Source organism: Somniosus microcephalus, chromosome 3 (genome assembly GCF_052327205.1).
Source record: "Somniosus microcephalus isolate GS21.2 chromosome 3, FLI_Smic_1.0, whole genome shotgun sequence".
Taxonomy (NCBI): Eukaryota; Metazoa; Chordata; class Chondrichthyes; order Squaliformes; family Somniosidae; genus Somniosus; species Somniosus microcephalus.
In genome coordinates, this window is record NC_140989.1 from 270,893,661 (window position 1) to 270,909,720 (window position 16,060).

At 45.5% G+C, this 16,060-nt stretch overlaps 1 protein-coding gene across 3 annotated transcripts; it reads right to left on the reverse strand.

The window, feature by feature from the left end:
- Window positions 1–5,377: 5,377 nt before the first annotated feature.
- On the reverse strand, window positions 5,378–11,754 carry tceanc2 (transcription elongation factor A (SII) N-terminal and central domain containing 2). Of its 3 annotated transcripts, none has more exons than XM_085982513.1 (4): window positions 11,601–11,754; window positions 9,983–10,124; window positions 6,793–6,911; window positions 5,378–5,731 (listed from the first exon to the last, which is right to left on the reverse strand). In XM_085982513.1, exons 1-4 carry the CDS (start codon window positions 11,685–11,687, stop codon window positions 5,540–5,542), a joined length of 540 nt encoding a protein of 179 aa, XP_085838639.1. In that variant the 5' UTR covers window positions 11,688–11,754; the 3' UTR covers window positions 5,378–5,539. The 3 variants fall into 3 exon arrangements, with proteins under 3 accessions (XP_085838639.1, XP_085838638.1, XP_085838640.1); XM_085982512.1 differs by having other exon boundaries at window positions 6,718–6,911; window positions 11,601–11,741; XM_085982514.1 differs by lacking the exon at window positions 11,601–11,754 and adding an exon at window positions 11,179–11,368 and having other exon boundaries at window positions 6,718–6,911.
- Between the last annotated feature and the right edge of the window lie 4,306 nt (window positions 11,755–16,060).

A 16,060-nucleotide genomic window follows, 5' to 3' on the forward strand; every position in this document is an offset into this window, starting at 1 on the left:
ACCACAAGAAGGAAATTTTGCATGTTTGTGCCAAGTACCCTGGCAGTTGCCATGACTCCTTCATACTGCGCCAGTCTACTGTGCCTCCGCTATTCAGTCCGCCACACCAACTTAACGGATGGCTACTTGGAGACAAGGGCTATCCCTTGAGGACGTGGCTATTGACGCCGCTGAGGAGCCCATCCAACGCAGCTGAGGAGAACTACAACTCCAGCCACCTTTCCACCAGAGCCATGATCGAGCAGACCATTGGTCTGCTGAAGATGCGCTTCAGATGCCTGAATAGATCAGGTGGAGCCCTGCAATACTCAGCAGCCAGGGTCTCCAGAATCGTTGTGGTTTGCTGTGTGCTTCACAACATGGCACAGCGTCGTGGCTTGCAGATGGCCGAGGACCAAGTGGCTCCTGACATATCCTCCTCAGATGAGGGGAGGAGGAGAGCGAAGACGAACATCTTGCAGAGGCTCATCAACCAGCGGCAGCAGTGCGCGAGAACATTGCTGCCCGGGATGCAAGGAACGCGTTCATATTGGGCAGATTTGCTGAGCCTCGCCCATGAGGGACTATTGCCTCGCATCCTTTTACCTGAGCACTGACAATAGCCAGGAACCAGCTGACTTCTAGCGATGTGACCACCATACTGACCTCAAAGTGAAAGTCCCATTCGCGAAATGACACACGCCACAACTACAGCAGTAGCCAACAGATGATTTATTACCATTATTCTGATGGCTTTCAACCATAACACATTAAATTCCACCCAAGTGACTACCCTTGTGACTATTTGTGCAGTTTCTTTCTCTTACGCGTGCTCCTACGTAGTGGTTCCCCAGTGGCATCAGCAGATGTGGAGGCCCCTTGCTCACTTCCTTGCTGCTCCTGTCTGGACACCTTTGGCGGGCGTCCTCTGGGGTTGCGAGCCTGTAAGGGCTGCGCAACAGTCTGCTGCTCCTGCGGCTGTGCAGGGGTTGAGACGCCGATCTCACTTGGGTGCTGACTCAGGTGGGGCTCTGACCGAGGACTTGTCAGTGGCATGGAAGTTTGAGCGCTTGGAGAGGAGCCCCCACCTCCTTGTTCTCTGCCACCATCATCCCTCTCATGGGTCAGGTCCCCCTCAGCGCTTGCAAGTGGCGAGAGAGCACCTTGCTGCACATCAGGGGAGCCATGGGGACCCGTGTCGGGACTGGCAGTCCTTCTCAGAGGGACTGCCATGAAGGTCTGGTTTCTCTGTTCAATAGCTGCCCATCGCTTCTCCAGAGATGTCAGTCTAGTCTGAACACTCACCATGTTTTCAACACTCGCGCGACTTATCTCCTCCATGGCCGTAGCCAGCCTTTCCACGGAGGTTGCCATCCTTTCCGTGGTAATGCGTTGATGCGCCAATGACTCCACAAAGGCTCTGCTCATGTTAGCGACGGACTCCTCCATTCGCTCCACACTCGCAGCAACCCTGGAGACAAAACCTGCCAGAGACTCCTGCATATTTTCCTGGAGTGCCATCACCGCTGATACTGTGGATGGACCCAGAGGCAGAGGGTCGACATGCAGCTGAGCCGAGCTGGGAGAGTGCTGCGCCCTCCAACTAGGACTCTCCACTGCTGTCCCTGTCTCCACCATCTGCTGAGGCTCACTTGTGAGCTGTGATACACCAGGTGACAACACTACTCTATGTCCCGAAGGTCCCACCGAGGTGTGAGTGTCTGCGCTGGTGCTGGGTGCGTTGCCTTCTGCTGACGCTGCGCCCTCAGAGGTTGCAGCTTCCTCTGAGGAGTCTGGATGCTGAGGCTGAACCTCCTCCTGCGTCCTGGAGACGGGAGCTTGCGATGGTCCTGTGGGGGAGTAAAGGGAAGTGTCAGAGATGAGAGGCCAGGGTTACCTGCACAGTGCTTATTGCAGATGATCAGAGGTCCATCTGCTAGAGCTTCCAAGTCATTATCAGCGAGTCATGCAATGCAATTTAGAGAGTTGGAAAACTCTTCTGTCACCAGCTTGCTCTGCTGCACCGGTCTCTCCGTCCCCCACTTGTGTGTCGTCCTGGATGCCGACGATCTCCAGGATCGCCTCCTCCCATGGGGTCAGCTGGGCTAAGGAGGCTGCCCCTCCCCCTGTCCTGGCTCACTCTTTTCGGTTGTGAGCTCTCTTTTCCTGCAATGGGGGAGACAAGTGGAGTTTGAGCGAGAATGAAGGAGTGAGTGTAGAGAATCGATGGCATAGATGCTTAGAAGGAGAGAAAGATGGAGTGAGATGGCAAGACCAAGGGCCCTCCCTATGTGATGTAAGTTGTTTTCATAGCATGACAGTGATAGGGAGTGTGAGGGCTGCATAGTCCATTAGTTAGGTGAATGTGACCATAGAGAGAGAGGGAGTGGGAAAGGGTGCATGGATGTCAGTGTCAATCACAGAAATCACAGAAACTCCACAGTGCAGATAGAGGCCATTTCGGCCCATCGAGCCTGCACCGAAACATATCCCACCCGATCCCCGTAACCCCTACACCAACATATATCCCACCCTATCCCCGTAACCCCACGTATTTAATCCCCCTAACACTAAGGGTCAATTTATCATAGCCAATCAACCTAACCCGCACATCTTTGGACTGTGGGAGGAAACCGGAGCACCCGGAGGAAACCCACGCAAACACAGGGAGAATGTGCAAACTCCACACAGACAGTCACCCGAGGCCGGATTCGAACCCGGGTCCCTGGCGCTGTGAGGCAACAGTGCTAACCACTATGCCACCGTGCTGCCAAGTGGGATGTGGAGGAAGAGATTGGTGAGGAAAGGCAATGGGGATCAGATTAAGAGTGATGGGAACATCATACTCACTTTTCCAGTGCACAGAAGGTCATGGAAGCGTTTCCGACACTGGATCCATGTTCTGCTGGTATTCGAGCTGGCGTTCACCTGCTCTGCCACCCTCAGCCACACAGCCTTGGTTTGCTGGGGTGGCTTCTTCCTCCCTGAGGAGGGGAAGAGCACCTCCCTGCTCTCTGTCGCTCCCTCCACCAATGCCTGGAGGGCTGCCTCGTCAAATCTGGGGGATGCCTTACTCCGATGTGTCGCCATGATTGATGATGGTAGCAGCAGCTGCCAGGGCCAGAAGCTTGGCAGTCTGCTGAAGTGAGCAAGGCTTGTGGAAGCCCTTAAATGAAGCAGCAGTGATGATGTCATCGGAGGCGAGCTTCCCACCTGAAAAGCTCACTGGCTAGGGGTTCCCACACGTGGGGAATCAATTGGGCTATAAAATCAAAATTGCATCAATTTCCCACATCGTTCAGGATTCGTGTGGGAAACACGAAATGTGGGGAACACGACCCCAACCCGCCCCCGTAGCAAAATCCAGCCCACTGTGTCTCCAGCCAAAATCAAGAGTTGGGGCCATGACATCAGCAGTCAGCTGAAGCAGAGCTAGAAAGATGGGATAATTTATAATTAGAAGATAAGAAAAGGGGTGTCTACGTGCAGCCTAAGGTAGCTGAATAGTATAAAGCTAGGACTTTCCCCCTTTGAAAGTTAGAATTCTCAGGACAGTTGGAAGTCCACAGCCACACAGGCAGCCTAGAGAGCTGTAACTGATCACTTTGGGCCTAGGAACCAGGTTGTATTACTTGCTTGTCATTTAATAGAATACTGTAGAACAGTTGTATAAGAATAATACTGTTATTAGTCAATAGATATTAAAGCTTGTTGTTTCAAACCACTCGAGCCAGAATCACACGGAACTTATTGTTGCAGGACTAAGAACCCTTTGTTGCGACAGTAACCAGGGTAGAATTTATTGGTCTTTCACATACCATGGGAGTAGTGTAGTTAGACAAAAAAGTTTACAATCTATATAAAAGTTTTATAACATCTAATAATACATTAAAAGTCCTGTGTATGGTGTGCACTTCCTATCCATGTTATCCTTACTTCCTGTTGTCATGATTTGTGTGTCACACCTTTTATTGATAATGGAAGAACCATGGCCCTGAAATCCTTTGGTTGGGAAGGGATGTTAAATCCCATTTCTACAGGGGGGAATGCAGAATATGGCCTCCGCTGGGATTCTATCTCATTTACCCAGAGCCTTTACATTCCGAGTAATATACAAGGAATAATTCAGCAGGTGATAAACAACAAATGGATCCTGCAAAATGATGCAAACGCAAGGATGTACTGGGAAGCAGAAGTGGTGTAAGAGTAACATTTATCATCACCTGGTGTATAGGTTAATACCACAGAATAGACTTTAAGTCTGGAAGGTAAAAAGTAGTTCCAGTTACACAGCTATCAAAATGTGCAATAAATTGGACTCATATTGGAGACAAGGGGGTAATTTGAAACTTTAGCATCTGGGCGGTAACCTGGCACGGCGCATCACCCACCCATTGTAGAACCCGGCTGATGACTCAGGTGGGTTCTATAACGGGTGGTGTCCTGCTCTACCAATGACAGCAACCTTTGGAATCATTCTCTTTTGTACAATAAAGTTTGCTGACTTAGAATAACACAAGATTTTAATGGCCCCACAATATACACAGCATCCAACCTGCCTCCAAACTGAATTTCCATATGACAATAGCGCAGACTGCTTGCTCGTGTTCTCCTTTTCTTGTTCTCCCTTCCCCTAAAAGTATATGGGTGTGGTGCCATGGGTAGTTGTCATCCTCCTGTACACCCACACCACTCCATGTGTGGAGGACATTGCAGCTCAGTCCAATCCTGTCCTCATCCAGTGTTGCACATATGCACACTTTCCAGTCAAAGAGATCAGTGTATGGCAATCGAGCTGGAATTTTGGCTAAAGCTTTCCCTCCAGGGGTCCTGTGACTAACTGTACAGCTTTTACCAGAGACCCAGCTAAGGTCAGCAAACTCAGGACTGGTGATCAAAACTGAAACCTAACCAGTCTGTATGCCTTGATTACACCTCTGCACCATCAGGGGGAGCCTGATTCTTATGTTCTTAAAGATGTGACAGAACAAGTTACAGTCAAATGCACCAAACTGCCTTATAAGCAATTAAAAAAATACATTAATTTGCATCAAAGCAACCAGTTTCTTCTACCCAACTAATTACCACTGATCCAAAAGGATTCCCTCAAGAGACCCCAGAAGAGTAAGTTTTACATTTGTTGCCAACCTTATGTCATCATCCAATTATGGATAGTGCTGCTTGATCATATATACATTTCCCATTTCCTAAAAACATTCTTTAGAATTCTTGGATACATTGCTATTTTCATTTCCCTCTTATCATCAGTTGCATGGATTCCTTTGTGTTTTACAGATAGAACAAATACAATTTACTTTGCTCCGTAGACTATACATCAGTGCAATATTGCTTTTACAGCAGTCACGAACCAGACCAAAAGAATGCTCTGACAGCTCTGTACAAACACCAGGAATTTATTAATAAGGTTCACAAATTTGACTCATTGACATTCCTCCAAAAATAAAGAAAAATGAGTTTACAGTTTAAAAAAGGCCACAGCAGTTCTAGAAGTTCACAATTTATATGTATATACATAATTTTTTTTAAAAACCACTATGAGTCATAATTTCTTGTGGTTTTCAACAAGCTGCTTCACTGGGAGTCTGTAGGTTTTAACTTGCTCTCGGACTTCAGGCTTATGTTTTAAAGTAAAGACCAGTGCTCGTACTGTCCGTCGGTAGGAGATGTTGATCAGACGAGAACACTGATGAAAAACCTCTCGCTCTATGTTTTCAATCAGAGGGTGATCATGCTATAAAAAAGATTATATAATTGAACAATGTATTTATTTATAGTAGGCAGTGGTAAAAATATGCAAGACCTGTACAAACTAATAATCTGACGTTAAATGCTAAAAGTGGCACATCCACACAAAGTACCCTGAAATAGTGGTTGCAAACAGTGAAACTCATTGGAAGGTTATGTAGCACAGTAGATGACTAGAAGTAATGCAACAAAGAAAGTCTATTCATACAAGTCAAAAGTGACTGACTTTTTTTTTAAAGCAGCGATGTGGAAGACATGCTCATTCTGATTAGGGTTTTCCTCCCTCCCTCATAGGATGCTGTAGTGACCTCAATTACAAGGAATGTCCTGGGATGCCTATTGCAAATAGCAAGGGTGTGACTTCAGATTGGCCCAAGGACTGCTCCAGACTTATCCAGCCCATGCTATAAGCTGGGAAATGACCATGAAATCTGCTGGATTATTGTAAAAACCGAACTGGTTCACTAATGTCCTTCAGGGAAGGGAACCTGCTGTCCTTACCCAATCTGGCCTACATGTGACTCCAGTCCCACACTATATGACTGACTCTTAATGTCTTCAGGGCAACTGGGGATGGTCAATAAATACTGGCTTGCCCAGAGCCCAAAAACAAAAAGAAATCCCAGCTTGTTGTTTCCCTGAAGTCCGGAGGCTCTTGTGCTGCCGTTGGACTAGTGTGAAGTAGCTCTACGGCTAGCACAATTGAACAACTCCACACCCCACAATTGATGAACAGGCTTACACGGAGCGAGACCCTACTATACAGTTTCCATTCTGGCAATTTTTTTTAAATATAAAGTCAAAGGTTTTCTGGTAAGACTTATTTTCTTCTACAAATGTATAAAGAATGGGACCATGTTGGGGAAAAATGCATTTCTTCCCCTTTAAGCCTCCAATTTAAAATATACATATAGAAATTCTGTTTTAATCTCTTTCTAGCACTCAGTGTAGAGGGCTTTTTATTTAAATTACCTCCAGTTCCAAGGCTTCAGTTAACAGTTTTCGAGCATTCCCCCTAAGGCTCTCTGTTTTAGAATCACATCGCACCTCTATGGATTGCTTATTTCTATTTTCTTTTATGAAGGTTTTCCACATTGTGAAAACGACTTGAGCAAGCTCGGCCACTTCAGGGTCTGAATTTTTACGCATCTTGTTCACAGTGTGCCCTAAGAAATGAGGAGGTAGATTCAAATCAACATAAGTCAAAGCAGGATGCTATTGATAAAAAAGGATGGCTGATGCTACATCTGTAATTAAAAATTAGCTATTTATTGCTCACTGCAGGTAATCTCAACCACAGGACCTTCCACAGCATCAGGATCACACTTTGACATCAATATGTGAACTTTCAGGACAGAAGCATATTTTTGCTTTGCCAATAGGCTCTGAAGCCAAAAAGACAAAGGAAAACTACAGAAGCAGCAGCCAGGGCTTCAATTTTTAAATCCCAGAGCTCTAACTTTGCTACAATCTAATTGAAAGCACAGAATGTAGAAATTTTTGTAACTGGAAATAGGATGGATTTCCATTACAGGAACTTCTATCCAGCAGAGAGACACCAATGCCAAATACAGCACCCCAGTGCTGCCCAGGCTCAAAACACCAAACTCATCACAGACCAAATATCAAACCTGGGATCTTGCTGACCTGTATGTTTCAGCCCCCGCACCATGCAATGCAGTTACTCTTTCATTGATCCATTAAGGAACCCCACAACAATCTTATTCTGCATTGGTCACAACATATCAATCACCTTTTCGGAGTCACGTAGGATGCTATGGCTAGAAGATTTTGAGAGTTTGTACCGTGTTTCAAACCTGGACACACAAGTGCTTTGATCTGTCCATTTATTTTCATCCTTTCGTCTTGTATTTTTAAGACTTTAGCTGTACACGCTTGGGTCCCTTATGCTTCCTCCTGAATCTTATCATTTTCGCTCAGTGGAGGTTCATCTTCTCCACTTGATGCTACCTTAATGGTTGCACTTTCTACTAAGAACAGGATCTAGTTATGCAAATTGCAAACATAATTTTCAGTCCAACCATGCAATGTCACAGCATATTACTAAACCAGTCAGCTGGTCAGTTCCTCTTTATAGGACTACTTATTGATGGAACTGTGATGGTGTGTGAAATTTTAGAAATGTGAGGGTTACAAATAAAGGTGAGTTCACCACAAAATTCTGCTCCAACGCCTCTCCACCGTCGTCCAGCCGGATGGGACTGCACTTGCCTGGTTTCATTCCTATCTTTCCAGCCGTAACCATAGAACCATCTGCAATGGCTTCTCTTCCTGATCCCACACTGTCACCTCTGGTGTCCCCCAAGGATCGAACCTTGGCCCCCTCCTATTTCTCATCTACAAGCTGCCCCTCAGTGACATCATTCGGCAATACGACGTGAGTTTTCACATGTACGCTGATAATACCCAGCTCTACCTCTCCTCCACCTCTCGAACCCTCCACCATCTCTATACTATCAGACTGCTTGACCGATATCTAGCACTGGATGAGCAGAACTTTTCTCCAATTAAATATCAGGAAGACCGAAGCCATTGTCTTCGGTTCACGCCACAAACTCCATTCCCTTTCCACTGATTCCATCTCTCTCCCCAGCAACTGCCTATGGCTGGCCAAGTCTGTTCGTAACCTTGGTGTCAATTTTGATCACGAATTGAGCTTCCTACCTCATATCCGTTCCAACATGAAGACTACCCATTTCCACCTTCGTAATATTGCCCGTCTCCGGCCTTATCTCAACTTATCTGCTTATGAAACCCTCATCCAGGTCTTTACCACCTCTAGACTTGACTATTCCAATGCACTCCTGGCTGGCCTCCCTAGTTCTACCCTCCATAAACCTGAGGTCATCCAAAACTCTGCCACTTGTGTTCTAACTTGCACCAAGTCCCACTCACCCATCTCCCATGCTTGCTGATGTTCCTTGTTTTCAAATCCCTCCATGGCCTCGTCTCTCCTTATCTCTGTAATCCCCCATGATTTTGCGCTCCACCTATTTTGGTCTTTTGAACATCCCCGATTTTAAATGCTCCATCATTGGTGGTCGTGCCTTCAGCTGCCTAGATCCTAAGCTCTGGACTTCCCTCCCTAAATCTCGCTGCCTCTCCACTTCTCTTTCCTCCTTTAAGACGCTACTTAAAACCTACCTCTTCAACCAAACTTTTGGTCATCTGCCCTAACATCTCCTTATGGCTCAGTGTCAAATTTTGTTTTTTTTATAAGACTCCTGTGATGCACCTTGGGGCGTTTTATTACATTAAAGGTGCTATATAAATATATAAGTTGTTGTTGATAACATGAAAGTGTTTGTACAACTGATTGCCCAGAGTCCATGTGTGAAACCTACGCTGTCATTATACATCCATTCTTCTCAATAAACAGCTTTCCCATCCAATAGTTAGGCCAGTAGGTGAAGAATTTTGCAGTAACAAATTTCTACATCTCCTTAGTTCAGATTGTCTAAACAGGCGACTGACAAGCTTGGGCAATCCTGTCCTAAAAGCCCAGGCAACTCATTCCGATTATATAACACAAAATGCTGGAAATACTCACCAGGTCAGGCAGTATCTGTGAAGAGAGAAACAGAGTTAACATTTCAGTCCTTTCACCAACCTGAAACGTGAACTCTGTCTCTCTTTCCACAGATGCTGCCTGACCTGACCTATTTCTAGCATTTTCTGTTTATGTTTCAGATTTCCAGCATCTGCAGTATTTTATCTTTGTAACACATTCCTATTTGTGCTTATATCTCTTATATTTGCAGGTTTGTGCTGTTTTCAATTGAGGTTTGGAAAGGTCTGTAGCCTTATTGATGATTCTTGTAATCAGAACACCAACATCCGTTAGTATCAGCAATTTGAGCCCTTGTATATACAGCCCTTGAAAACAAAATGCTTGGACACCTCTCCTTTAGGGTGAGGGAAAACAGTGAGACAAAATTGGAGGAATTCCCAAACTATTCTTTTTCCTCAATTAATGACATCAACAGCAGTGATAGAAAATCCACTAATCCAGTTTTGATCCCCCTACTGGTACTGTGGAATGAGCCACACTTCAAAATATTGGATTCAAAAGGCATGAGCAGCACAAGCACAATTTTAATAATGCAAATAACAAGTTACAAAAACATAATTTAATCCAATGTCAACATTTTAAAGATTTTAGCAGAAGAAAAATTACAATGTTGAAAACAAAAAACTCTACCATTATAATCTTTACCTATTTTAGTTGAGCGTAATACTTCTTGAGATGGTATTTTCTTCTTTAGTTCTAGTAATGCTTCCATTAAGTTTTCCTTTGTTTGACTAGGCAGTTCCAATATAGATTTAAATCTCTTAATATCTTCAATCACCACAACCCTCTGTTTTGAGAATAAAAAACACATCATTTACCACGTAAACACTACTTCAGTGTTTACGATTTTGGAGAGGAATCAATAGGGAGTATTTTACATCTTATGAACATGGGCATTCTTGATTCAAATTACAGAAATGTGAGCGCTTTGACAAAAATGCAGATCATCCAAAATTGTGTACAGTATCCAGTACTAACAGAATAAAATGTATTTTCCCTGTGTTTTCAAATTACTGGGCTATGGTATATGTATGCAAATGTTATATCTGGCAGTATGGAGTAATAAGGGAATGAGTTGGGAATGATGTTTTAGTTTCATAAAAATAGCTTTAATTTTGTCTTTTAAAAAAAAATTTAAATCTTATTTTTATTGGTTTTCATAAGACCATATTTTGGCCTAGTCTTTGCCCCAAATTTCATTCACATTTTAATTCTACTCCCGGAAGCTTTCATTTGTCATGTAATTAGTTTTTACTTTCCCTATTTTAATTATCATCTTTTCAGGCATTTTCAAATTTGTTTTCAAACATAATTGTTTTACCTTTCAGGTAACTCAAGGCCACAACAGAAATGTTGAGAAACAATCAACTAGTACTCGGTAACAAAAGACTTTATTCATTTTCCATTTCCAATCCAGGGACCCGGGTTCGAATCCGGCCTCGGGTGACTGTCTGTGTGGAGTTTGCACATTCTCCCCGTGTTTGCGTGGGTTTCCTCCGGGTGCTCCGGTTTCCTCCCACAGTCCAAAGATGTGCGGGTTAGGTTGATTGGCTATGATAAATTGACCCTTAGTGTTAGGGGGATTAAATACGTGGGGTTACGGGGATAGGGTGGGATATGTGTTGGTGTAGGGGTTACGGGGATCGGGTGGGATATGTGTCGGTGCAGGCTCGATGGGCCGAAATGGCCTCTATCTGCACTGTGGGGTTTCTGTGATTCTGTGATCTGTTCCCAAGTGCATTTACTTTCAAGAAAGATCGTGTTTCGAGGGTCCTTTTCATGCAATGTCTTTTGCCTTCAGAAAGGTCTCCTGAAACACCGAATGTTCTTGCTGCCAATACCTGTGCCCAAAAAGATGTGCTTGGAGCCTCCTTCATCATACCAATAGTGCAGATCCTCATCCGTTCCATCCAGAACTATTTCCCATCCTCTAGGTCACTTGCACAGTTCATTTTGCATACTGCATTGACCTGCAACTACAATCAACTCATAACTCTAGTCTCTCCTGGATCCTCAAAACGATTAAGACTTAAAAAATATACCCACACAGAGGAATCTTTTGGCTGACCACGAATAGTTTCTCTTCCTCCTTCGGCAAAGGATTACTGGGAAATGTGAACAAAACAAGCTCACACAGAAAAGACTTCAGTGAGAAGTCTTCAAGGAACCTGCGAACGGCCTATGATTCATGGGTTTACAAACACCAGATTTTAAGCTTACACCATCTACAGACCACCGCGCAATTCAGAAGCCTGGACTTCACCTTTAAAGACTCGAGCGTGGCCTGGCGATAAACCTTGGCCGGCTGCGCTGGACCGGCGGCGCTGCCCCTCAGCACGAACCGCTCCATGGGGGAGGGGAGGGGAGGGAGAACTCGCGCCGGCGCAGCCCGCTCACTCTCATTGTGACCCAACAAACGGAGTGATCGCGCCAACGTCGCTGCGGTCTTCTGCGCCTGCGCAGTACTAAATAGTTGTGGCTGCCGTTTGGGCCGCGCTTTCTTCGGTTCCGTAAGGAGAGGGTCACTGGATCCGGGGGTGGGGAAGAGAGAGAGAGAGAGAGAGAGGAACAGATCACAGGACTGTGGAGAGAGAGAGAAACTCGGGGGAAAAACCGGGAGAGAGCGAGGCCCAAAGAGCGAGAAAACCCCGAGAGTGAGGCCCAGAGACCGCGGGGCCTGGAGAGAGAAACAGGCCGCAGACCGAGAGAAACTCCGGGCCCGGAGAGCGAGCGAGCCCGGGGCCTGAAACCCGAGAAACTCCGGGGCCTGAGAAACTCGGGCAAACACCGGGCCCGGAGAGTGAGCGAGGCCGGGGCCTGAGAGTGAGAGCCCGGGGCCGGAGACTGAGGCCCAGAGACCGCGGTGCCTGACAGTGAGTGAGGCCCCAGAAACAGCCCCGGACCCGGAGAGAGAAACAGCGGCCCTGAGACCCAGAGACACTCCGAGAGAAACCACCCGAGAACAGAGAGGGAAAACCGGCACAGCCCGAGAAATGAGACGGGAACCCGGTGAGAGAGAGAGAGAGAGCCCAAAAAAAAAGTTATTTAGCTACGACAAAAACAAACGACTGCAATGACACAGAGCAGGGAAGTGATATATCCTGAGCATTGCAAAAGTGCAAAGGCAAAGGATAAACACAAGGATAAAACACTACAAAATAACCCAGAGGTCCTCTACGTTGACTATGTGAAACAGAAAGGGACTAGGAAGAAGAACAACCTCATATTCTACACTGACTCCGTTCCCTCATGGAAGGATACTTTATACAAAAACTACGCACACGTCTTCAGTGAAGGTATTGGCAAGGGAGGCAGACTGAAAATATGTAAAGATGGAAATCTAGATAAAGATGACCCCCTGCTAACTATAAGCTACTATAACAACAAAGGAAAGATCATGATACAGGGGAATGTAGAAAATTTGGGCTCCTTTGAAAAGGAATTCCCCCGGTTGAAAGCTAAGGTAGGCGCAAAGAGGACGAATGGAAATGAGGCAAAAGAGAGCCCAACAGAGGGTGAAGAGAGCCAAGCAGAGGAAGAAGAAGAGAGTCCAGCAGAGACACACACCTCCCTGGCCATCTCTACCCCTCCCACACCTCTCAGCGCGAACCAACTGCTGAAGGAGAGTCTGTCCAAGCTAGAACTCGATTTCAATGAATACAGGGAAACACAGGCCAAGAAATTGAAGGAGGAGCTCAAACAGCTGAAAACGGAAAACGAGTCCACCATCCACAAGTTGATAGAGATCGTGGAGGGGCAAAGAAATGAGATCAAAGAACTCCGTACTCAGCTAAACAAAATGAAGGAGGCCGTAGTAATGGAAGAAAAATGAACTCAGCAGGCAACACAAACCCCTTAAGGTCCAACAACCGGCTGACACAAAAACAACACACGCAGGGACACAGAACCCGTTGGATGTCCCCCCACACGAGGATGCCACACCCTCTTTGCCTTGCGACCAGAACAGGGACACACCGCAGGTCCCAAACCCCCCTCCTGTCACACAGCCTACCCCAGCAACTCAGTCAACAACCAGCCCTCAGTTGAGTCCTGCCCAGACTACTGCTACCCAGTCTGAAAAGCCAGCCCCTCAGGCGGTCCTGCTGACCGACTCCAACGGGAAGTTTTTGGACCCCCAGAGGATGTTCCCAGGTCAGCAAGTCCTGAAAAAACGGTGCAGCACCACAGGCCAGGCAATGAAGATCCTGAACAAAGAAATCCTTGGAAGCCCAAAATGGCTTGTGATCCACACAGGCACAAACGACCTGCACACCCTACATGAAGGCACTGCTAGAGCAGTGAGCAGGATGGCGGAGAAGGCCAGCAAGGAATTCCCCGATGCGCGGATTGTGATCTCCCCTAGCCTATGTAATCCACAACACCAACAGGGAGATCGACATGGGATGGTGCTGCCCTCCCCAACGTCCACCTGGCCCACCACCCAAACATCAACACATGGGACCTCTATGACGGATTACATCTACTCAAACAGCGGGTGTGGATCTTCGCAAAAAACCTCATAAACACTGCCAAAGGACGCACCCCTCCCACCCCCTCTACCATTGGGAGCCCTAACCCAAACAGGACCACCACTGTCCCCCACCCCCCTATACAAAACCAGCAACAGAACCGTGCTGTTGTACCTGACCCCAGACCCCCCTTTAGACCACAGGCGACTGTAAACCAAGAACTGAGAAAGATCATGACGATGATAAGCACCCTGATGGAAAACAGGATAGGAATGTACTAAATTATTATTATTGTTATATTACTATTATTAGGTAGCAGTATGTGCATGCCTTATGGAATTTATACTAAATCGTCATTTAGCATTGTACATCTATAGAAACTAGTGTTTTCACACCCGTCCCACAAAATAGGTCCATTTTGCTTTGTTTTTTGAACTATATAGATGCGTTCTTTCCACATAAGCTGCTGGAATATCCAGGGTCTCTGCTCCTCAACTTTTGGGCTGAAGAGTACAGACCCTGAATTCCTAAAATCTATAAAAGACATTGATATAATTGTGTTAACAGAAACATGGTGTCAAAAGGACGTGCCCACCCACTGTCCTCCAATGTACCATGAAATCATTGTGCCCTCAGTAAAGAACACTAAGATATGCAAGGGCAGAACCTCCGGGGGAATCTTGGTGTGGTATAGAGGAGAATTGGACAAACACATCTCACCGGTAAAACAGGGGAAATCACATGTATGGCTAAAATTAGATAAAAATATAGGAATAGCTAAAAAAGATGCCTACTTATGTGCGATCTACATACCTCCAATAGAATCGCCATATTTTGAAGAGTTATTTGAAACTCTCCACATGGAAATCAGCCATTTCCAGGCCCAAGGAAAGGTGCTACTATGTGGGGACCTAAATGCAAGGACCGGATGTGAACCTGACTTCATAGACCCACAGGGCAACAACCATGTGTTTGGCCAGACCCCTTTATATGTCACACCAGCCATCACAAATCGGAACAACCTTGACTGTGAAATAAATAAAAGCGGCAGGGAGGTAGTGCAACTCTGCCGAGCCTTAGGCCTGTACATAGTTAACGGTAGGTTCAGAGGGGACTCCTTAGGGAGACTCACATATTCCTCAACTCTTGGGTCTAGTGTGGTGGATTATACAATCACTGACATGGACCCCTGTGATATCAACGCATTCACTGTCAGGCAGCAATCCCCCCTCTCAGACCATAACCAAATAAATGTGTACCTTAAACTTTCTGCCCAAACTACAGACACAAAAAAGGAACCCAGTAAGCTCCATAAACTAAACCAGACATACAGATGGGCCCCAGACAGTGGAGATAAATTCATCACAGCACTAAATTCACCTGATCTCACAAGTAAAATATCAAAATTTAAAGAAAATCTATATGAGATCACCAGAGATGGTGTAAACATGGCCATAGATGATATTAATATGATCTTCCATGAGGCAGCTGTAAAAGCCGACCTTGTGAAACAGAAGAGGAAACGTTACAAAAGACAAAAAAATGAGAAATGGTTTGATCACGAATGCAAAAATGCCAGAAAAGACCTGAGAAAAATATCAAACCAAAAGCACCACCAACCAAACAACCCAGACCTGCGTATTAGATACAGTGAGACCCTCAAAAGATATAAACACACCATTAGGAACAAAACACAAAATTATACCCACAAAAGACTTGAAGAAATTGAAAACTCCATTAATCAAAATCAATTCTGGGATATGTGGAATAACCTGAGTGCAACACAATTACAAGCATTACCAATCCAAGATGGTGACATCTGGAGAACACATTTTGAAAACCTCTACAAAGACATCCCAGTAAACGAAACAAACTCAAGTCAACATCATGTCACAGAAAAACTCCACACATTAGAAGCAACAATTAAAGACAACCAAAACCCTCTGGACTCCCCAATCACTTGGAAAGAACTGGCCACAAAAACAAAATCTCTCCACCTAAAGAAAGCCTGTGGTCCAGACAACATCAAAAATGAAATGCTCAAGTTCAGCACTATGGAGATGCAGGGTGCTGTACTCAAGTTATTCAACATCATATTACGTTCAGGCTGTTTTCCCGATATCTGGTGCCAAGGACTCATCTCTCCCATATATAAAAGTGGAAACAAATCAGACCCAAATAACTACCATGGCATCTGTGTCAACAGTTGTCTAGGAAAGTTATTCTGCAGTATTCTAAATAGTAGATTACTGGA